The sequence below is a fragment of the Myripristis murdjan genome, chromosome 21, assembly GCF_902150065.1.
Source record: "Myripristis murdjan chromosome 21, fMyrMur1.1, whole genome shotgun sequence".
NCBI classification, from domain to species: Eukaryota; Metazoa; Chordata; class Actinopteri; order Holocentriformes; family Holocentridae; genus Myripristis; species Myripristis murdjan.
In genome coordinates, this window is record NC_044000.1 from 13,956,835 (window position 1) to 13,979,615 (window position 22,781).

At 42.9% G+C, this 22,781-nt stretch overlaps 1 protein-coding gene across 2 annotated transcripts; it reads right to left on the reverse strand.

Moving 5' to 3' along the window:
* Nucleotides 1-3,481: 3,481 nt before the first annotated feature.
* On the reverse strand, nt 3,482-22,102 carry sona (SON DNA and RNA binding protein a). 2 transcript variants are annotated; one of them, XM_030080395.1, is made up of 10 exons: nt 21,937-22,102; nt 16,464-16,567; nt 14,250-14,457; nt 13,388-13,464; nt 11,410-13,284; nt 10,348-10,804; nt 9,527-10,053; nt 8,727-9,232; nt 8,475-8,567; nt 3,482-6,363 (listed from the first exon to the last, which is right to left on the reverse strand). In XM_030080395.1, the coding sequence occupies exons 2-9, from the start codon at nt 16,489-16,491 to the stop codon at nt 8,493-8,495; spliced, it is 3,753 nt and encodes a 1,250-aa protein (XP_029936255.1). In that variant the 5' UTR covers nt 16,492-16,567; nt 21,937-22,102; the 3' UTR covers nt 3,482-6,363; nt 8,475-8,492. The 2 variants fall into 2 exon arrangements, with proteins under 2 accessions (XP_029936255.1, XP_029936256.1); XM_030080396.1 differs by lacking the exon at nt 21,937-22,102 and adding an exon at nt 21,463-21,804.
* Between the last annotated feature and the right edge of the window lie 679 nt (nt 22,103-22,781).

Below are 22,781 nucleotides of genomic sequence, written 5' to 3' on the forward strand. Positions count from 1 at the left end.
CTCACTGGCTGTTCAGTATGCAACAACATGTGCGCTGGCACACGTAAACAAGCACACACGCACACACACTACCGGGAGGACCTACAACTGTAATCACTGGGCAGTGTAATTAAATTCCAAAAATTAAGTGACTGTAATTGGCCCAGGATGCAGGATACAGTTATCACAGGTTATATCATGAATTGGGAGTTGAAACTTCAAGTTAAAGTGTGTTGGTTCTGCTGTCTGACTGCAGACCATTTCTACATTTTTTTAAGCTCCAATATAGATGATCAGATAAGATTTCTTTTTTGAAACAATCCACACACTGCAGGCATGTAGCGGTTGTCTGGTAACCTGAGGGCTCCCGGTTCGATCCGTGGCTCCTCCAGAGAGCAGGCTGAAGTATCCTTTGGCAAGACACTGAACCCTGAACCCTGAACTGAGCTCCTGATGGGCAGCTCGGCACCTTGCATGGCAACCTCTGCCATCAGTGTGTGAGTGTGTGTGTGTGTGTGTGTGTGTGAATGGCAGACATTGTACAGTACTAGAAAAGAACTGTAGAAATGCAGTGCACTGACAATGTACCATGTAAACCAAGCTCTTTGCTGAATGCATTTCACACAAAGATTTCAAAGTTGTTCTAAGAGAGAAAATCAATTTACTTAGCCTGCTCTCCATTCTCTCTAGTAAAATGTGAACATCACCTGCAGAGCTGGGATATAAGCTCATTGCACAACAGTAGATTAAGCTTAAATTCCTAGATCATCATCATAAAAACCAAATAATAAGGATTGCAACAGTCAGAGCCATAATGCCCTGACAGCATTCCAGCAGATGTGCAGGGGAAAAAACAGCTATAGAGAGCAGGAGATTGCATTTATTTCCTCTTTTCTTTGGAGTAAGATTCAAGAGAGGAGGAGAGGCGCCGTTCAAGTCCTTAATCCCTGACCATGGTAATGACTGTATTCTTCCCCTGACTGCATGGTGATTTTTATGTTAAACACCACGATGAAGACTAACGCGGAGACACAGTGGAGTTTTTAACCTTTTTTGTCCCCTGCAATGAATAAATCCATGGATTAAAGGCTTTTAGACTTGCTTCATGACAAAAGCCTCCTCTTTGCTGTACAAATGTATGTATGCTGTAAAAATGTATAAACCCCAAAATAAAGAGCTTTGTTCCCCATGCTTCACCTTGTCTGTTCTCAACACCTATAAGAGCTATAAGAGCTTTACACTCTAAAATGCTACTTCACAAGCAGAAATCTTTAAAAATCCTGGATGTGGAGTAATACATGCTCTGCAAGTCTGATGGTAATTTCTTTTGTTTGTTGTTGGTTTAATGATACAGGTCTAAAAAAAAAAAAGTGGCTGGTGACTTTGCAGATTCACATATTCATGCTCACACACTGCCCTTAGGTAATTTCTTCATTGACCTCCACTATATAATTACAACAGGAGCAAAGGGAAAAGTGCACTGCTTGGATGAGGATGTCAAAACAAAGGGCTTTTTGCAGAGCTTTAATTTATATTTTTACATGTAGCTTCAGGATGATTATGCTTAATATGTGTGTTTTTATATATATATATATATATATATATATATATATATATATATATATATATATATACATATATATATATATATATATATGACATTAGAATTGCATTCCTGACCCAATAGCAATTAACAGGAGTTGATACACCCACATACCTGCTGCTTCTCCAACTTTCACATAAACACATGCATACTTTTTCGTCTTTCTCTCACATAGGCAAATGCATACCTACATGTATACAAGCATACAGCCTTGTAGATCAATACCCCAAGTAGCCCAGGTCATGCGATTGGAGACCATCTGCGCGGTAAAAGCTTTCATTATAGATCCTGAATCTAGCTGCTGACTGCTGAGCAAACGGCAGCTAGGCCAGTGTCAATTCACTGAGCGTTCGTTCTTTCACATCCTGATGCAGAAATACGGTGGTGATTGCAGACAGTGTAAAGATAGGACATCATGCTATATGCAGGAACTAACAAAAGAGAAGTGGTGATCTAGTTTTCTCATATTTTCTTCAGAAAGGGTGCGGCACATGTGTTTTGCCGTCATTTCTGGGTTTCTGCTTGTGGTTTCTTTTGAACTGACTGCCTATGTAGATCCAGCCTGGATATGTCATCAGGTTTTAATTCTAGGCATAAAAGACAAAAGTGCATACCTGAAAGCATAGTGTGTTTATGTTAGGTCTGTTGTGATACAGTATATTTTGTCTGCATTAAATGTGAAGCCCTGTTATGTTCTGACATCTACTTCATGTGTCAGCTCCAATTAACCAGGAACAAAGTCTGTGTGTGTGGGTGTGGGTGTGTGTGTGTGTCTTGCATTTGGCGAATTAAAGTAATCCAGATTGTATCCTGAAAAGGAGCCTGTGTAATGGAAATAGTTCAAAGCAAGGAGCTAGTGTGATGAGTCAGTCAGCCAGTGAGGAACATCAGCTCTGCTTCAGTAAGGTATGATGTACAGTCTGATCTAAAGCATGCACTTCCACGCAGATCAGACAAGCATGCTGACATGTTCTGCAGTGTGCCAAATATGAAAGCATCCATAGGAGGCAAAAACTTTGAACCAGCTCCAAACCAAACTTTGATGTATACGATAGAGAGGAGGATATGGCCTCTGAAGCCATCTGCAATAATTCAAAGGACAAATATATACTTGATCTTAGCATTTGATACACATCTCAATCTACTAACATGCAGTTTGGCTATGAGGAGGAACAAGCCAGGTCTATAATAACGACTAACTGAATATCACTGATAAGAGAACTCAACATCTGTGCATACACTCAACTTTATTGCACATTTTTAGCTGTCTTCTAAGTGCATGTTGGACTGAGTTTGCTTCCTGAATGATTGGGTGTGCTCCAAAACCTGGCTAGCACATGCAGGTCTTGCGGCCCTGACCCTGTGACAACTAAATTACGCTGAAATTTCACTGCATATAAACGTCACTGCACCACAGGCTTGAGGGATAGGAAGATTACTTAAAAAAATGAAATTGTTATTAGCATCCCCCACTGCATTAAAAAAAAAAAAGCCTAAATTTATACTTGGAGTGTAAGTTGTCACTGATTAAGAGAATGAAAAATTCCTGTTTCACTTTAAGAATCTCTCTCTTCCTCTATATATCTGAATAAAATCTGTAGTTCCAATAATCTACATTTCTGGAATAAATTTACAGTAATCCCTTTATACAATATTAATATCACACCCAACTCAAAGACATCTTTAGAGTGTGAGTTTTAAGAAGTAAAATAAATTCAATTAATGATCAATGGAAGACATATGTGCAGTGAAAAAAAGTGCTTTGGAAAAACCAGAAGAAAACAAGTTAACCCCCATTTTAAAATGATAAATGTTAGGATGTAAAACCATGTGTTTTATTATTATTATTATTATTATTATTATTATTTTCCAGAGAATAAGACACAATTAAGGCAACAATTAAATGAGACCATTTTTGAGGTTTTTAATAATCATCAACACATTTATGTACAAAGCAAGCCATGTCATATCCAACTGACCCAAAAAAAAGAAAAAAAAATCCTAAAATGCATCTTTTTTTTCCTGTCATTAAAATAGCTAAAGATTACCTCAGGGATTCAATTCAACAATTAAACACTATAGGTACAGAATCACTATAGGTACAGTTTGACAAAACCTTCACAGATTTTCTTCCACAGTTATACAGCCCTGGGCCAGGCGGAGATGGGAGGACAACACAGAGAAGCTGGGAACATTGTGAACCAGGAAATGGGAATGAGGAAAATCAGAATATCCACTGGAACTGAATGGGAATTCTATCCAAAAGTGTTTAAAAAAAAAAAAAAAAAAAAATCCCTGCCAGGGTTCCCAAATGCACAAAGGTCATCTTTGTTCTACATTAATCCAAATGTGAAAAATAGTTGAAGTACAATTCTGATTGCCCAGACACAGTTCACATAAAAAAATGGAAAAAACTGGGCCAGGAAAACTGGAATTTTTTTGGTGATTATAACCCATTGTACTTTTGTTCCTTATTGTATATCCTGTTATCCAGAGCAATTCATTTTACCACTTTAGGTTGTGGCAATATTACCCATCTCCACTGTCTTAAAAAGTTGTCCATATACCACCTTTTTTTGCCAAGTTAATCTCTGTGTTTAATGGGACTAAAAAAAAATTAAAAATGAATAACTACAATGCTTCAGCCAACCGCAACTAGAGTCAAATACAGCAAGTTGTGTAAGTTTCACCATGTAGTTATGGTTCTTTAACACCCCAAAAGCAAACAGGACACAGCTGCGTGGTGTCGTTTAAGGGCCTTGGAACACAAATGCAAACCTGAGACTAGTTATCTTGTTGGGTTCCTGGGCCGCCATCTGACATGAACATTAATCTTATGAACAGACAAGGGGTGGTTTCCCACAAAGCATCTTGACAGCCAAGATCCTGATTGTCCAATGCACAATACACGCAAAAACTGCATATTGTGAACAAAAACGTTAGAGGCTCATCATAGCTTGAGATATACTCGACTAGACTGAAATGCCATAAGCGATCTTGCTACTTTACGCTCTGAGGCAATCACAACAGGACTGATGCTGTTATGTTCGCCTCGCAAAAACAAGTTAACATGGGAAATTAAATTTTAATAATTTAAAGTTACAATAACAGAATGGCAAAAATATTTGAAAACATGCAGGCTGATTTTTGTGCATTCACCCATGTTTGAACTCAGTCAAAAACAAGAATTATCCCCAAAAACAAAGTTGGGAAAAAGCTAATGTTTTCACCCCTGTTTGTTTTGTCTGTTAGCAGCACAGCTCAAACTTACAAATTGTTTTGGCTGCAATTTGGTGGCCCAAGAATCAGCTGATCAGATTCTGGAGGTGATATGATCATTTGACAATTGTTTTTTACTCACAATTATTCTGTATTCAAGTTCAGATATACAGGAATTTAAACAAGACTGCTAAACAGAACCGGATTCACATGTCAAATTCTTGGACAACCAAACCCGGAAGGAAAACAATACGTACATTTACAGAGGCTGTTGCCATTCAAGAACAAGAACAAATTCAACAATAAGCTATGAAATGCTCGTTGTGCACCATCTGAAAATTTAATTTTAGCTTGCTGGAAAGTAGGAAAATTCTGCATGTCTAGATTTTAGCTGTCAAACTGGGCTGATGAATTCCTTTTAGAGGTACATGCAGGCATGTTTCTTTCAATAAGGCAAACATATATGATGATAACCATTTTGGTGAAGGACAAATTACATAAAAAATCACTTGGGTAGAGATCTAAAGAGCAAAATTTGGAAAAAAAGAAAAAAAAAAAATCTAACAAAACTGAATTGAAAGACCAGGACAGAATTACAGATTAACTTGGTACCACATATGGAAAGCCATACCCAGGGCAGTACTGACTGAGTTATAGCTATGTTTTGTAAATTTCTGCCCTAACTCAAATTGAACCTAACCTTTCCTCTCTCTGCGACCAGAAAACTCAGTTATTCCCTTCCTTCAAAATGGTCAGATCAAGGACTCTAACGCTGCTCCAAACCATACAATCACTCGTGTGTCGTGGAGACCCGGGCTTGTGAAAACAGATTTGTTTGTCATGCAAGAATCCACAAAAAGTTCGCCTGTGAATTTATTTGCTTGAAAAACCAGGGGCTTGTAACCGCCATGACAATATTGGGAGGGGTGGGGGAGGGGACAGTGTGGAAGTGGTCGCCATTCAACACAATCCTTAAGAAAGCATAAAAGTACAACATATTTAGAGAAACTAATCTTTTACAAAAGCAACTGCGCCACTAGTCTGTTTGGTTTGTTTCCTCTTCAGTTGTTCACCCACAGCGACTGCTTGTGTGAGCAGCAATACTGAGGGGTTGGTGTTTAAAGTCACTATGTACACACATCCGCTCACAGACTCACACTCGTTATACAGTCAAGCTACTGTGCACACAAGTCAGTGTGTCCAGTTTCCTCAGTGGTATCACAGGTCACAAACTCGCAGTGTCTTTCTCTCACACACTCACTCACACACACACACACGCACACGCACACACACGCACACACACACACACACACACACACACACACACACACACACACACACACACACACACGCACACACACACAAAAAGGGAGAGCTAAGTGGGGCAGTGGCTGGTGCCGGTGCTCCTGTATTGTAACCATGACAACTAGGGCGCTCTTCTTCTTGGTGGCTTAGGAGGCTCAGTCAGGTGACCTGGCTGCCGGGAACTGTGGGAAGGGTAAGTCCTCCAGTAAAGCGTGTTTTGTATTTTTATTGTTTATCCAGTCCAGTAGGGGGAGTTGCTGTATTAAAAAAAAGAAAAGAAAAGAAAAGTCACATCTTGCTTTTCATTATTTGCCCCATATGTTCAGGTGACAGACATGACATAAGATGGAGTCATTAGTCACAGAAAAACATGCGACTAATATCCTGACTGCATGTGTTAAACAGAGAATCAGTTGACAGGATGAAAACAAATGGTATCTCTGTTTTAGCAAATATGACTGATGGAGGGAATAATCAAATGGATAGTACACAAGTCAAGGGTGTGTGTTAGGGGTTGTTAAAGGTCTATTCCATGTTTTTGGCCCTTTGGTCACCTTACACAATACCTGATGAGTGGATTTGTGATACAATCGTCTCTGTCCTGCCAGAAGGAATCTTGGTCTGGTGTGCATACACTTCAGCATATGAAGCATATTTAGCACATATTAAGTTACAGCAGGCAATACTCATTGTGAAAGTGAGCAAATGACAACTTGTAGTACTCTGAGGCTAGATGTTAGGTTAGTTAACCTACAGTCACGTGTAAATCTGGGGGATTGGTAATAGAGACATAAAATTTGACAACAATGCACTTTCAATTGCAGACGATTTCTCTTCATACAAGAGTGCAAGTGGTTTCGTTAACAAAGGAAAGGAGAATCATAACCAGACTACAGATTTTTTGTCCTCGTGGTTTGTAATTGTGGATTTCAGGAATGAAGACTGTAATTTTGGGGTTGTGAGTTCACAAGCAACGGAATAATTTGGATGACTAAAAGGTTTACTTTTTTGGATAAAGCTATCTACCTCGAATGTGCAACGAACTCTTTCCTAAAGTATATTCACCTAAAAGAGCTACCTACCACCAACACAAAATGATTTTGGTATGAGTCCTATCATCAGATAAGGTGACCAACAGGCCAAATTCCAAAGAAATTAGAGCCCACTCACACTGGCAAGTTTGATCCGCGCCCAAGCACGATTGCCCCTAAAATCCGGATTCTTTGACCAGTGTGATCGCTCCGTATCGTGCTTGAATACAGTACACTTCCCCCGCTCTGGCACGGTTGGAGGGGGTGTGCTTCAGCGCGGTACGGGCGCATACAAGAGCACATGCACGGTCACGCACGCAGTGCGCGGACGTAAATCATGCAACTTTCCTCCTGCCTCTGCAAAACTGTTTAATGTGAGCAGCTTGATTACCGGCGAATGGCCGCGTTGCGCAATCAATAATCAACCATGTTGTCTGTGTCATTGTCCGTTGTGCTGCTGCAACCGCGTATAAACAAAAGTCGGTTTATAATGAAAGTACAGCAGTCTGTGTGCGGAGATTCGGCAGACCTGGTGCTGGCCGGCACCGCGTCGGCACCGGCCGGCACTGGCCGCGGCACCGCGCGGTGTGCGGTCACCCGGTCTACCGGATCTGACAGGTGCTGCTCCGGCTGTCAGTTGGACCTTTCTGAAGAAGGAGGAAGTTACCTCTGAAACTGTCAAGGTAAATAAACATCCCATGTCTGATTAAAAGGACCAAAAACGTTTTTTAGTAAAAAGGAAGACATGGTGAATGTATTTGAACTACATTGATTTATAATGACGTCGGGCCATGCCTGTTGTCGTATCTCAACGTGATGACGTGCACACCGGGGGCAATCGTGCTTGGGCGCGTTTGGGCTTTAGGTAATGTGAGTGCAGGCCAGCCGGGGACTGGGGAGGGGGGGATTTTGGCTTTAGCACGATACGGGCTCAAACTTGGCAATGTGAGTGGGCCCTTAGACACTTGTACTCCTTTTAAGGAGTGAACATTTAAGTTAAAACTCAAAATGAACAGATAATATTTCTGTGGTCAGTGAAGCTGCTCAACCACCAATGAAATGATGATGGACTGAAAGACATTGGGAAGGACGAATGGACAAACAAATAAAAATGCATAAACAGAATACTGGGACAAAGAGAAGGAACACAATTTAAAAATGAAAATAAAAGCATTCAATTCAGTTTCTAACAGGCAACAATCCTCGAATATTAGTTTATTATGGGTGAAAATGAGATAGTTGGTATGCCATATTACTGAAGACAACAAACATCTTTAACCAAGTATGATAAGAATGCAGCAACAACAAAGTTAAGACGGCAAGATTGCCAATTTTACCGTGAAGGTGCGGAGGTTTTAGCTCTCATCATCCGAGATGTGGGGTTTGGCAATAGCCATCTCCTCCTTGCTGTTTGCGATCATCTTACACTTCTACAAAGACAGAGGCAAAAAAAAAAATGTAACCTAGTAATGATACAGGGATTAAAGTAGTGCACCCTGCCCACACTTCAACATTCAGTATTTGTCTCATGTATGCATACAAGCATCCTCACACACCAACACACAATCTCCCCTATTATCTCCTTTTACCTCCGTGAGCTCCTTGATGGTATGTATGTTGGCCTGCTGGGTGACCTTCCTCTTCACCTCCTCTATGTGGTCCAAGTTGAGGGTTGGGGCTGGGGGTGCAAGGCAAGGGGGGGGCTTGTTGGTGATAGTAGGGAGTGGGGCGAGGGGGGGCATAGCTGCCAGGGCACCCATGTTGGTCAGGGCAGCCGTCATGGTAGCTGCTGTCATACTTGCCATAGCAGCACTCATGGTGATATTTGACATGTTGGGCATTCCTGGAATATTGGGTATGCCCATTGGCCCCATGTTGGGCATATTGGGCATGTTGGGCATATTAGGCATGTTGGGCATCCCCATGCCCATTGGGAGAGGTAAAGGTAGCGGGAGGGAGAGGGGGGCAGTGGGCGGAGTAGGTAAAGGGAGCTGGAGGATGCCTTTTGGCCGAAGGCTCTCAGGGATGGGCACTCCAGCCTTTGCACACATGGCTGCAGCATTGGCCTTGGCTATCTCCAGTAACTGGTCCTTATCTGAGAAAAGGAACAGAGGTAAGAGGACAGAAGAGAGGGAGGAGTAATGTAGGAGAAACAAAGAGCAGGAGGGCAAGATAATCAAGGGAGAAAAATGAATGGCAAGCAATAAGAACAGTGTACATTAAAAACTAATGAAAAACAAATTCCAATCACAATCACTGACACTAGTATGCAAAAGCATGAACATGTATGTTATATGATGACTAAAAATCCTCAAAATTTGCTTAGATCGTCCCCGTGGATTAATGTCTAAAAATGAAACAACTAACAAGTTACACTCAAGATGTTTACCCAGCTCGGTGAGCCGTGGAGGTGTCTTGCTGGTGCTGCGCCGTGTACGGGACCCTGAGCGGCGCTGCTTCCGAAGGATAAGAACCGGAGAGTGGCTTGGTTCCCTCTTCCACCTGTCTCGTCGGTCAAATGAACGACTGCGAAACACTGGACGCCTCCCTCGCCCCCTTGATCTGGATCTGCGCCTGCGGTCTGTGGAACGAGATCTGGACCGCTTGCTCCTCTCTCCCGACCTGGACCTCCTCCTCCTACCCGTTGAGCGGCTCTTGGAACGCTTGCTCCTGTCTGTGGACTTGGATCTCTTCCTCCCCCGGGTAGCAGGTGAGCGGGATCTCCTTTTGCGAGCTGGGGAGCGTGATTTAGACCGTCGGGTCCTAGTTCGTGACTTAGAGTGAGACCGCCGTCGCCGTGCTGTGGAGCGTGAGCGACTGGACCGGCGGCGGCGGCCAGGACTTCGGGATTTGGACCGTCGCTTCTTCCTATCTGATGGAGAAACGGAGTCTCTCTTCCTTCCAGGAGATTTTGACCTAAGGAAAGGAGATTGAAAACAGACTGATGATTCCTTGGATACTAACACAATTTTACAATTAAACGTTTTACACAACTCAATATTCAGAGAATCAAGATACATTTTTTATGTTTTTATTAGGGCAGACCCAAATGTTTAATAGTTTTGGTAATTTGATCATTTTGATCTTTACCATGATAATCAATTTTGAGACATCAATAATCAACATTTGCGTTTACCAATGCCCATCAGCATTCTGCACTTGCGCACACATTCGTGATAGCACAAGTACAAGTACACAGACTCCACAAACCTGGACTGCTTCCTTCTGGACACCGTCTTAGATGTGGATCGTCGAGGGGAGGAAGTGGAGCGCGACAGCTTCCTGTGTGCAGCAGGTGAGTGCGACTTTGAGAGCTGCTTCTTCTGCTGGCCTGGGGAAGCTGACCCAGAGGAGCTTCGCTGGCGTTTAGATGGTGTTTTAACAGGAGTGGAAGAATGCTCTTCTTCATCAGAGCCATCTGAACCGTCAGAACCATCTGACACATCTGGGCCGGTCCCGGGCTCAGGAGAACCAGACCTGGACCGGGAAGCATCTCGTTCATCAGATGAGCTACCTGAGCTGCCAGCATCCTCCATCTGCTTCTGGTGGTGGTTGGGAGCAGGGGGCCGAGGTTGGTCCTGCAACTGCACCGAGGAGCTCCCAGATGGGTCAGATCCTGCAAGTTGAGGGCTGGGAGCACTGGCTAAAGGCAGGGGTTTCCAGGGTCCTGCAAGGTATAATCTGAACTTTAATGATGACAATTTTATTCTCAACAGAGCTGCACTTTCCTGTTACAGTGGCAATTATAACAGTGGAAATAACACTACTAGCAACAATAATGTTTACACACAGAAGAGTGAGACAAGAAAGTTGCTTTTTTTTCTAATCTGTGAAGACATTTTTTCTAAAATCTAGTTTAAAAAATATTAATTATGAGACAAACTTTTTAAAATGGAAACATATAGTCAGGGGCTTTTACAAAGGTGTGATGAAGATACAATACCAAAACAAGTTAGACAACTGCATTAAGAGGAGGAGCACATAAGAAATACTGGGGATGTAGTCTTCCTCCAAGCCAATGGCCACCTCCTAATTTTGGGATTCTGCTATTTTTTTGTCTTCACCACTGCAACTTAAGTACTGTATATGGTTGCTTGTTAAAAAGCAAGTGGTGGCTCAACAAACTACCACGTCACATGCATGTAGCATTAAGAATTTACATCCAACAGTGTACTGTGCAGAATGACACTATATATGATGAGGCAAAAATACCAAAAGTTCCCGTGTACTATATTTAACAGGGAAAAAATACAAATAAAAACCAGGCCTGACCTGCTGCTGCAGCTGGAACTGCTAGGCCATCCCCAGCTGCCTTCCCACTGGTGGTCTGCTCTGCCCTGGGAGATGGGAGGGGCTTCCTCTCTTTAACAGGTGAGGATGATGTGGAGCGAGCTGGGGAGGCGCTGTCAGACCCCCTGTCACTTGACCCAGACCGGGACCTAGATCTGTTTAAGCCAGGGGAGGCAGATTTCGACTTTGTCCTCCTAGTTTTCCTGGGAGATTTGGATCTCCTCCTGCCAGGCAGTGGTGAGTGTGACTTGGATCGATGACGGCGAGACAGTGATCGGGACTTGGAGCGTCTACCAGTCCTCGGCGGAGAACGGTTTCGCCTGGCAGGTGACCGAGACCGCCTTCTACCCAGAGACCTGGATTTGGACCGGCGGCGCAAGGGAGGTGTTCTGGATTTGGTCCTTTTGCGAGGACTCCTGGATCTGGAGCGGCGGTTGCGCCTGAGGATTACAATGGAACGTGATCGGGTCCGCCTGATCCTTCGGATCGACCGGGACCGCGAGCGGCGGGCTCTGGGGGGTGGGGACCTCCTGCGGCGAGACACAGAGCGACTTCTGGAACGCCTGCCTCCTCCGCGCCTTGTGGGTGAGCGTGACCAAGAGCGGCGAAGTGGACGTCTGGATCTAGAGCGTGAGCGGCGCGCTCTTGTGGGGGAACGTGAACGCGAACGCCTGCTAAGAGCACCACTGCGTCTAGGTGAGCGGGACCTGGAGCGCCTGGTACCACCACGAGATCGGGACTTTGACCTTCGATTTCTCCTTGGAGAGCGAGAGATGGAGGGGGACCTGCGCCCACTACGTTTAGGGGATCTGGACAGTTTCCTCTTGGGAGAGGGAGAACTGCGGTATCGCTTTGGGGAAGGTGATACAGAGCTCCTACGGCGTTTAGGAGATGGAGATGGGTGTCTGACTCTCCTGGGAGACTTGGACTTTTTCCTCCTCGGGGTGGGGGAGGGCGAGGTGGACCGGGACCGGTGGCTAAGTCTTTTGGGAGGTTTAGGGGATTGGGAGACGGACTTCCTCTCTGACTTAGGAGACTGAGAGCGGGACTGGGAACGGGACAGTCGTCTGCTCTTCAAGGGAAATGTAGATCGCGTCCCCTTTGAGGGAGATCTGGAATGGGTTCTTGATCGTTCTTTGACTGCTGCTGTCTGACCAGACTGTCGCCTATCAGGACTGGGTGTTGGTGACCGACTTTGTCTAGACTCAGACCTCTTGATGTCTGGGCCTCTTGAAGTGGAACGAGACCTGGACCTGGAGGAATCTCGCTCCTTAACTTTTGCCCTCTGAACTATGTTGGCCTGATCTTTCAGGCTAGGGTCATCTCGTGGTGTAGAACCCTCCTGTTTGGGAATAATATCTGGGAGTTCTTGAGCGTGGCTGAATCCACCATCCCCATGGTTACCCTCTGTCTTAACCTTTACTGCTGATGCCTGTGTCATGTCCTCCCTGCCTGCAGATGGCGATCTCATGTCCTTTATTGACCCATTGTTGTTACTGCCTTTTCCTCCAGCTGGGGAAACATCAACATCTGATGTCTCCTCCTTTACTGCCAGCGCTTCAGGCTTCTGGGTGAAGATGGGAGCCACCTTCTCCTCCCCTCGTTTGCTTTTGGGCATCAGTTTAGACACTGGTTCTTGCAAGTCAGGTGCTGCTGCTGAAGAATATTTGCAATCCCCAGATCCTTTCCCTCCTTCTCCCTCGGAGTCAGAGCCAGAGGCTGAGCTGCTTTCAGAAGGGGAACGAGACGGAGATTTTTTGTCTTGCTTTTCATCTTTCTTCCTCTTCTTTTTCTTCTTCTTGGCAGCGTGCCTTTTGTGTTTCTTGGATTTTGCATCTCCCTCTGTTTCAACACGATCTGAAAGGAGGAGGGAACATTTTTAAAATCCCAAAATGGAGGAATCCATTCATCACTTGCAAAGGAAATGTGAGTGTGTTTTTGTGTGTCAATCTCCTCCTACCTGTGATCCCATCCCTTTTGGCCTCCTCCTTAGGTTCGGCTTGGTCTCCAGTCGCAGAAGCTGCTGCAAGTCTGGCACTACAATCACAGAGAAAAAATGAGTTGTGCAATGTGAGCTCCTATGTCCTCATTTATATGGGGATTTGAAATTCCCAATGTGGACAGAACATTTGTATATCAAATTTCTTTTTAGATGGCATGCCAAGGTACTTTTAAAATTGTAAAAACACAGTCAAGAACAGGTGGAGATTAACTTTTCCCAAACGACCACCACACAATGTGAGCAAATTTGTTGTCAGAGGTGTTTTGGCACATTTACACCTGTGTTGAAATGTGGCCTGGCACCTTATCTATATGCATTTCTTGTCTGCATAGGGAGTGTGAAACAGAACCACTTGGCCAGGCAAGCTGCAATAGAAGCTACATGGGCAAACACAAACCAATTTAGATGTGACTGTTGTTTTTGTTCCGAATAATAAAAAGACTTTGGAAAGGGATAATTCATAAGAGAGATTTTGAGAGAGAGAGCAGCTCTTACTTACAGCATTGACCCACAAATTGTATTTTTTACTACTGAAAATGGGTTAAATAATATTTCATATCTAGCTTTTATGTCACAGCTGTGATCAGTGCAGATTCACTCATTATATTGCTGTTATTTTTATTGTTATAGTGGTCTTAACAGTTTTACTGCATTTCCTCATTTGCACCAGGCTGACACTCCTCCCTGCCTGCTGCCACACATGCTCAAACTCACACACACTCCGTGTGTGTGTGTGTGTGTGTGTGTGTGTGTGTGTGTGTGTGTGTGTGTGTGTGTGTGTGTGTGTTGCAGATCATTCAGATCATCATTAATGTCTGACCTGGCTCTAGTGGTCCTGACAGGTCTTGGTGGAGGTGGTGGTTCTACATCAGACTCGGCACCAGACTCAGAACTGCTCTCCTTCTCGCCCTTCCTCCTCCTCCTCTTCTTCTTGCTCTTGTGTTTTCTGTGCTTCTTGTTTTTCTTATGTAGTGTCTCGTTCCCTTCCTTGGCATTCACTTCATCTCTGTCAAGTGCCTCATCCTCACCTGCACAGGGCGAAAAGTGTTACAGATTAGATGTATGTTTGGCGATGGTCAACAAAGGATGCTAACAGCGTAATAGTTTACTTTTATGGCAATTACATGCATATACCTAGTTTTATTCTAGAGGGTTTTTTTTTTTTTTGCCTAATGTGACGCGTTACATAAGGCAAACATGTGCTATTCATCTCTGTCTGTCTTGGGTAAGTCTAAATTTATCTATTTGTATCTTTATCTATATCCTCCACCCACACATACACACCACTTTATTAGGTATAAAGGTATAATGCTGAGGTTTTCTTTCTGTCTTATTAATAGAGGCGTTCATTCAATTATATGTTTGACAGTGAAGACATAGTTAGTGGTGCTGTCATACTGCGCTGCATTTTATTGAGGTATGTCCCCCACCCCCACACATGTATATAAACACCTCTCAATATAATGTAGTCCAGTACAAGACCTGTGCAAACTACAACCTCAGTAATAAACATATGATTATAACTCATTCTCGTCAATGTCAACAAAAACTGAACATCATAAACTTTCTTAAAAGGTAAAACGTATGGCAGAGATGTTGCACTAAACTGCATTTGATTGTACAGATATACTTCATAAAGTGGCCACAAAATGGGTGAATACTAAACAATACTAGTGCTTGTCTTGATCAACACAGTTCAAGAACAAATATCAGATCTGCCAGCCTTCGTTGTTTGTTGTTTGAGACAAAGTTTTAGAACAACAAACATAATCCTCACATAAATGCTGACAACTGTGCACAAGACCCAATAATTTTACTTCAAGAATGCAGGATTCATGGATATTTTTGACACGATGCAAGATACACAGCAAAGCAGATTGTGGCTGAAAAGTGCTCTTTGGAGGTGACCTGCTCTTAAGTAAAGGCAGGATCATCACAATGACCATGTGAAAATATAGCACTACTGTGCTAGTTTGGCAATGTTACCACATAGACATTAAGGGTGTAACATTCTCCAAAAACGATTCAGTTCAGACCTCAATTTTTGAGCCACAGCTTCAGGACCCTGTTCTGGCCTGACTCGAGGCTTGTAGGCCGACTCAGGTAAGGTGCAGTTCCCCAGTGTTGGTGGTTGGTTTGTGTATGTTTGGCTTGCTACTCCAGGAAAATGGTTAGTACCACGGGAACATTTCAGAATCATTTGGGACAGGACTCATACCTCAGTAAACTGAGGGGATAGCCAATGATTACTAACAGTAACAGCAAGAGAACAGATGTTCAGTTGTAGTCTACACCTGTAGTGGAAAACACTGGTTGAAGTAGCCATGGTTCCCAAACTATGGACACTTTGTCGTGTTCTAGGCAAGCCTGCTTCTTCTCACTCTTTGCTTGTGTGTTCTTTCCCTTCCTCCATCATAGTTTGCAACTTGCACAGTCAAATCATGTGTTTGTGTCACAGTAATTATTGTCCGTGTGCTCCAGTCTACTATGATCTTCGATCTCGGGGACTGTGAGATGGAAGACTCAATCACGACTCAAGACCGCAGATGTTGTATCATCATTTTGGTCTGTGTTTCAGAACTGTTACACCCCAATAGACATTCAGTATTTGATTTAAATATCTCACTACACTCTGGACAAGTCAGTTTATCTTAACTGAAATCAGTTGTGTCAACATACAGCAATAATGTGGGTGGGTGTTAAAATGACTAACGTCTGCTATAATCACTTGGGCTTTCTTTTCATATCGATACAACCAGGAATGCATCTGAATAATCATCCATTCCCATCCAGCATGAGCTGGTGGTTCTAGATGCTGCAACTGCTTTAGCGAATATAAAATTGCATATCATTCCATTTACACAGCCTTGCTTAACTTGGCAAAGCTCTTCGGTTATGATTGTTATTTGCACCATTGCTTACCCCTCCCTCTGAGACACATAGTTCCTCCATCATCTACTGTCCTGGGGGAAACCGTCTTTATAGTACAGTTTATTGAAACAGATGTCATTGTGTCCTTTGATGCATGACTCACCTGAAGGAATGTCCACTGCACATTCCATTATGTCAGTGTTCCAGAGGTGTGACTGATCACTTAAAAGACCCTCCTCGTCACTGGTGCACTTTCACTCAAACACTCTGCACAGAAAAACAAATATACTGTAACTACTGTATAGCAGACAAATACATCACAAACCGAAATCCGGATATTCATTTCATACAGGGTGCGCCATATCAAAATGGTAATGGACATTATTTGAACTACATAACAAAAGCCACACACACACACACACACACACACACACACACACACACACAATGTAGCAGCAATGTTTAGTCCACCATAATATCACAGACCCATAAAACATACAGTACATTTCACAAATGTATACCATAACATTTTAAAAGGGCTCTTTCAGTTATAGTGTTTACCAACACTGGACATGTGCACAAAGCGTAAAATCCCCCTGGACGGTGGAAGTATTCAAACACTGAAATTACTATTCATGTATTCTATCATGTTGCATCACGGGACGTCAGGCAGCAAGCTGCAAAACTTCAATTCAGTATGTTGTCAAAAAAGTCAAGTCTGGCAATATTTTGACATTGTGAAAGCAATAATGCTGCTGCGTGCAAGATTTGTACTGCCAAACTTTATCATCGTTCAACCAGCATCAAACTGAATCATGTGGGACTGAAACATGCCACAAAGTCTCTCAGCCCAGCAGAACAATGCAAATTGCTATTGTAGCATTCTCTAGCCCTGCTTGAAAATGCAACTCAGTCTGACCTGGAAAAACATAAGAACTGAAGTGTCAGGAAGGGACACGCTGCCACTCAGCTTTGTCAAAGGCATGGGTTTTAGAAACCTTGCTATTAAAATATCTTACTAAAAACAAATTCACAATACTGGTTGTCTTGCTGCTTGAAATGTAGTTTTATTGATATTAGATAATGCACTCAGTAGGTGCATTTATTATTATTTCTTTATTAGCCTTGAAACCCTGATACAACCTGCTGACTCAGGGGTCATTCTATTGGGGTCAATGCAATGCATAACAGTTGCTTAATGCCAGCTTGAGGGAACAGAAGTACACTAACTACGGTGCAACAGAAGCAGGATAAAGCAAAGCTGAGTTAAACAGTATTTAATCACACCAACATCTTATTACATCACAAGGAGTAACATAAGGAACCCTGGGTTCCTGCAGGAATATCTGAATTCTCTAACAGCCTGTTTCCACCTTGCATTAACATGGGTCTGTAAATGTCTGAACACTAGAGTTTGTAATTATCAACCTGAATCCTGTCAGGCTCTGCCCAGTGGTGGATACATGAACTGAACTGGAGCGCACAAGTGGGTGGGGGCTCCCAGAGAAGAACTCAGAGAAGGCTTTGGTGAACCATGCATGAGGTAGACAACCTGTGTTTTTATTCACTGAACAGCTGCTTTATAACCTACCTGCAGATCAGTTTTTATTTGGCCCATCAGCTTTAACAGTTCAGCTACACTTAGCAGAATCCCATATGACATTGTTTTCTACTGGAAAAGTGAAAGGTTGGACCATGGTTGGGATTAAAAATGTGTTGCGTTGGAGCAGTGCTTTACACAGAGGATGCCAGCTGACTATGTGGCCCAGGTCACATTTGCGTACACACTTTTAAGAATGTGGACAAACGCATTCCAGGCCATGTTTGAATGTGGTCTGAGAGATCGGGTCTCAAGACACACTGAGGGGCTACTCGCATTGCCCTATTCGTGCTGCACCCAAGCATGTTTGACCCCAAAATCTGGATTATTTGACTAGTGTGATCGCTCTGTTCCGTGCTTGAATATAGTACACTTCCCCCACTCTGGCACGGTTGGAGGGAGTATGCTTCAGCACGGTATGGGCACTCATGCACGCGCACATGCGCGGTCGTGCACGCTGAGCGCACGTGGATATGACGTGAATTATGCGACCGTCCCTCCCACGTTTCCTCCTGCCTCCACAAAACTGTTTTATGCACGCAGTGCGATTAGCTGCGCATCGCTGCATTGCGCAATCAATAATCAACCATGTTGTCTGTGTCATTGTCCATTAAGCTGCTGCAACTGCATATAAACAAAAGTGGATTTATAATGACGTCGGGCCATGCGAGTGTCGTATTTCATTGTGATGACGGACGTACCGGACGCAATCGCGCTTAAGCACGGAACCATGGGCTTTGGGTAATGTGAGTGCAGGCCAGCGAGGGACTGGGGAGGGGGGCATTCCTGCTTCAGCACGATACGGAGCAACTGGGCCTAATGTGAGTAGGCCCTGAGTACACATTCACACCTGTAGCTGTCCACTTGTTGCTGGGTCACCCAAGTTGTATGTTAATGCCAGGTGTAAACAGAGCCTAATTTACCTTTGAATATCAGGAGGCATTCAAATTGCCCTAATTTCAAAAACATGCTCCTCTACCCAATCACGATGATTACCTCCGCAAGTAACAGCAGTGGAAAGTGACGATTTGTGGCACTACATCTTACTACAGTTGACACAAATTGGGCAGAATAGGGAAATTATATTGATCAGAATCTGATCAAGCATTTTGCAGCTGACGCTGATCACTTAAAAAAAATTGCCAGGATCAGGTCCTGGAATCAGTCTTTGAAATTTGCTCAATACGTCCCAACTCAAAAGCACTGAAATTAAGTACAGGATAATTCCTCAACCTGCTACACCATCAGCTACAATCATGATTCTTGTGTTTAAATCTGGTGACATGCAACCAACATCAGATGCCACAGGCCCAATCCCCTCACTACAAGAATAATAAGCATCAAAAGAGTCTTTACAGACTTTAGAGACAACCTCAAGAATCTAGTTTTAGCCATGCAAGCATTTTTTTTTTTCTAAAAAGAAAGTTTAGATTAGAAGTATTTTTTCACAGTTTATATTGCAGAGATTCCCCTGTACCCAAAAATACACAGCAGAATAAGCGACCACTGTGATTGGAGGGCAACACTTGAGATCCTGTCCATTTGGCTGGATTCACTCACCTAATGGCGCTTTTCCACTAGCACCTACTCGGCTCTACTTGGCTTGACTGTACTCGACTCGGTTTCGGTCGTTTTCCATTACAATTGAGTACCACCTCACCGTGGGTGGAGTCGTCATAGCAAGACGGCGCAACATCCAGCTCCCTCTGGATTCTTTGGTCCGCCACCAAGCACAGAAAAGTCTCCACCTCTTCATTTGACCACGGTATCGGTTTGCTTGCCATTTTCCAACTTTGCCAACTTCAGCATTGATCAATGCACACAGTTGCTGTTGCCAGTTTTTTTTTTTTTTTTAAATCGCGGGTTTGGTTTTCGTGAAGGAGTCCCTCTCATATGTCGTCGCTCCCTGTCCAATCAGTGGCCTGCACTCTGTTTACATCACATTTTTGGCGTGACTCAGCTCGCTTGGAACCCCGGCTGAGTAGGTGCTAAAATAGTACCTGTTATCACGTACCACCACCTAAAGGAAAACCTTACAAACTGAGTAGAGTCGAGCCGAGTCAAGCCGAGTAGGTGCTAGTGGAAAAGCGCCATAAATGACTGGAAAAAATGACCCACTTTTCTTGTTAGAAACCAAAGCAAAATAGCATGACTGCACCTTTGAGTTTCTGAGTACCAAAATCTGACGAATATGCCAGGATAGCCCTCCTTTCAACTTAAACTCTGGAAGCTGCAAGGCATTTCTCAATCAGCATAACCTTGGTTGGGTTAATTTCATCACATCACATCAACCACGATAATCTTTGTGAGCTAAAATCTGTTTGCCTGCATCAGAAGATAATACTACACACATGAAGCACTTCCCATCATTTTACTCCCAGGTACTAAATAAAACTGATTGCTAAATCTGATGAGCTTAACCATTTCGTAATGAGGTGTGCATAATGACTGATATGCTTATTAGCTGAGACTTTGATATATCAGTGGAAACTAATTTCAATTTGTTCCACGCTGTATTTGCTCATTTGGTTACATTTGCACTCAATTTGGCTACAGGATTAGCTGACTCACAGGTGATTTCATTATTGCTCTGTGTGTGTGTGTGTGTGTGTGTGTGTGTGTGTGTGTGTGTGTGTGTGTGTAATGTGTTGCCAACCCTGTCTTGATGATCCCCTTTGTAAAGAGTTTGAACTGATGCCCTCTGGGACAATTTAAGAGTGTATTCTAAATTCATAAACTCAACAGTAATAAAGACAGGGACACATTAAATAATTCCCCCTCAGCCATTCAAACCCCAAGTCCTCTACACACTGCTTTGTTTATGTGCTGTCTCACAACTGTGTGAAAATCGCCAGTTTTGCACAATTTGCTGCCCTATATCAAGTCACTGACTCCTGGTCTGGTCTTATCAGCTCAGATCTGTCTGCTTTAGCTGCAATTTGTTACGTTTTCTGTATTTTTTTTTTTCTTTTAAAGAAATTGATTACAGCTTTAGCCCTGTCTCACACTAAATGTACTTTACAAGACAACAAATTATTCAGCTGCCTCCTATTATAGTCCACAACACAATTAGTAAGCCACCAACATTCATACTCTAGAGATGTATATCTACATATTTATAAATCTATGCACTTATATATAAATATATACTACTTAGGCTTAGCCTATCCCGTTTCTCTGAGTGAAAGCATGAAATAAGCATTTTAAGAGGAATATTCTTCGTTAGTTACGAAAGGGAAGTTGTTAGTCGGCCAAAGGAGTTGTGCCGCCTGCCCACTACCAGCACAGAAACCTGCGGAATACTGACATTCACGGAAAAAAAAAAAAAAAAAAAAATCTGAGCAGTCACACACAAACAAACACATATTAGACTCAAAAATCACCGGCAGTATTTTTTCTGGAAATAACTGACTTGTATTACGTTACTGTGAAGACAACAATGAAGCAGCAGCTACGCCAGGTCATGTGGTAACGTTACGTTACTGCCTGTGGCTAATGCTAGCCCCACTGCTCAGGCTAGTTTAATCTCAATTTAGCTTCTAAATATAATATCTGTTCTTACCACACGGACTTCTTCATGTTTTTCTTCAATCGACAAACACAGTTGGTTACAGGTGGGCCGAGTGGTTGCGGGGATACATGCAACAAAAACTTTAGCATCGCAATGGCGAGCTCATTACCATGTTAGTTAGCCAAACAGAGTCAGGCCTGCGCTGACAAAAAAGTCATTCATACACCTGGACAGCTTACGTTAGCTGACGTTAGCTAATGTTAATAAAACCAATGCGGCTTGAGTGTTCTTCCGTTTAAGCGACAAAAGTAAATCTACAACTCTTACAAAACGGGTAACACACAAAGCGAAATAACAAAACCATACATGCTGCCTGCACGCCGCGGCCTCAGCGGCGGTCGACAGCCCAGTGGCTAGCAGACTAGCGTTAGCCTTGTTAGCATGCTGTTAGCTATTTAAGACGTTTTGTCAGTCACATCACGGTAATTCATTAATCGAGAAGTCGACTTCATGTCACATATTTACCCAGCTTATGCTCTGTTGCTGCAGTCTCTGTGTATGTAAGCTCCGTATCCACAGTCTCTAGACAAGCGAAACCGAAAAATCTTTGAATATGCTAACCGTAAACGTTAGCCAACTAACTGATCCGCCATGATGGTAAAAGGTATCCCAACATGCCATGCTGCGCGGTTTGAATGGCGGCGTCACTATCTCCTAGGCAACTCCAAGACAACTTCCAAGAAAAAGGAACAACAATACAACAATACTAATAACAATGATGATAATCATTATTATTATTGTTATCTTTATGATTAATCATCATAAATACTGCTCCTAATAACAATAGTAACCATTATTGTTGTTGTTGTTGTTATCATTATTATTATTATTATTATTGTTGTTGTTGTTATTATTACTCCTCCTCCTCCTCCTCCTCCTCCTCCTACCACCACCACCACCACTACTACTACTACTACTACTACTACTACTACTACTAGCTACTACTACCACTACTACTACAATTAGTAGTAGCCGTTGCTGTACAAGATTATGCGTGTGAGTAATTTATCCCAATTGATCACTATGATTTTTTCAGTACTGTCATATAATTAGATATGGGCCGATGAGAGAGAATTCTTTCAACTTAAAAAAGGTTACTGATGAGAATTTTATTACAAGCTGAAAATAAGTGAAATCCTATTTCTAAAGACATGAAATACTGACATTGAGTAGGCCCACATTTCAGTATTGGTTAAACATATTAGGTTTGGCATCAAATATTTCCCTGATATGCAGACAAACCAACCCAAATGACTGTGGCTGATGACATAAGCAATCTAAGAATTGATAACTCCCACTCTTTATGAGCC

Coding starts and splice junctions, on each gene's coding strand:
- sona (XM_030080395.1), bottom strand. CDS start 16,491: ATGGAATGTGCAGTGGACATTCCTTCAG. Junction 14,458..16,463: donor TGCAGTGGACATTCCTTCAG/GTGAGTCATGCA, acceptor CGCCCTGTGCAG/GTGAGGATGAGGCACTTGAC. Junction 9,233..9,526: donor TCCACGGCTCACCGAGCTGG/GTAAACATCTTG, acceptor TCCTTTTCTCAG/ATAAGGACCAGTTACTGGAG.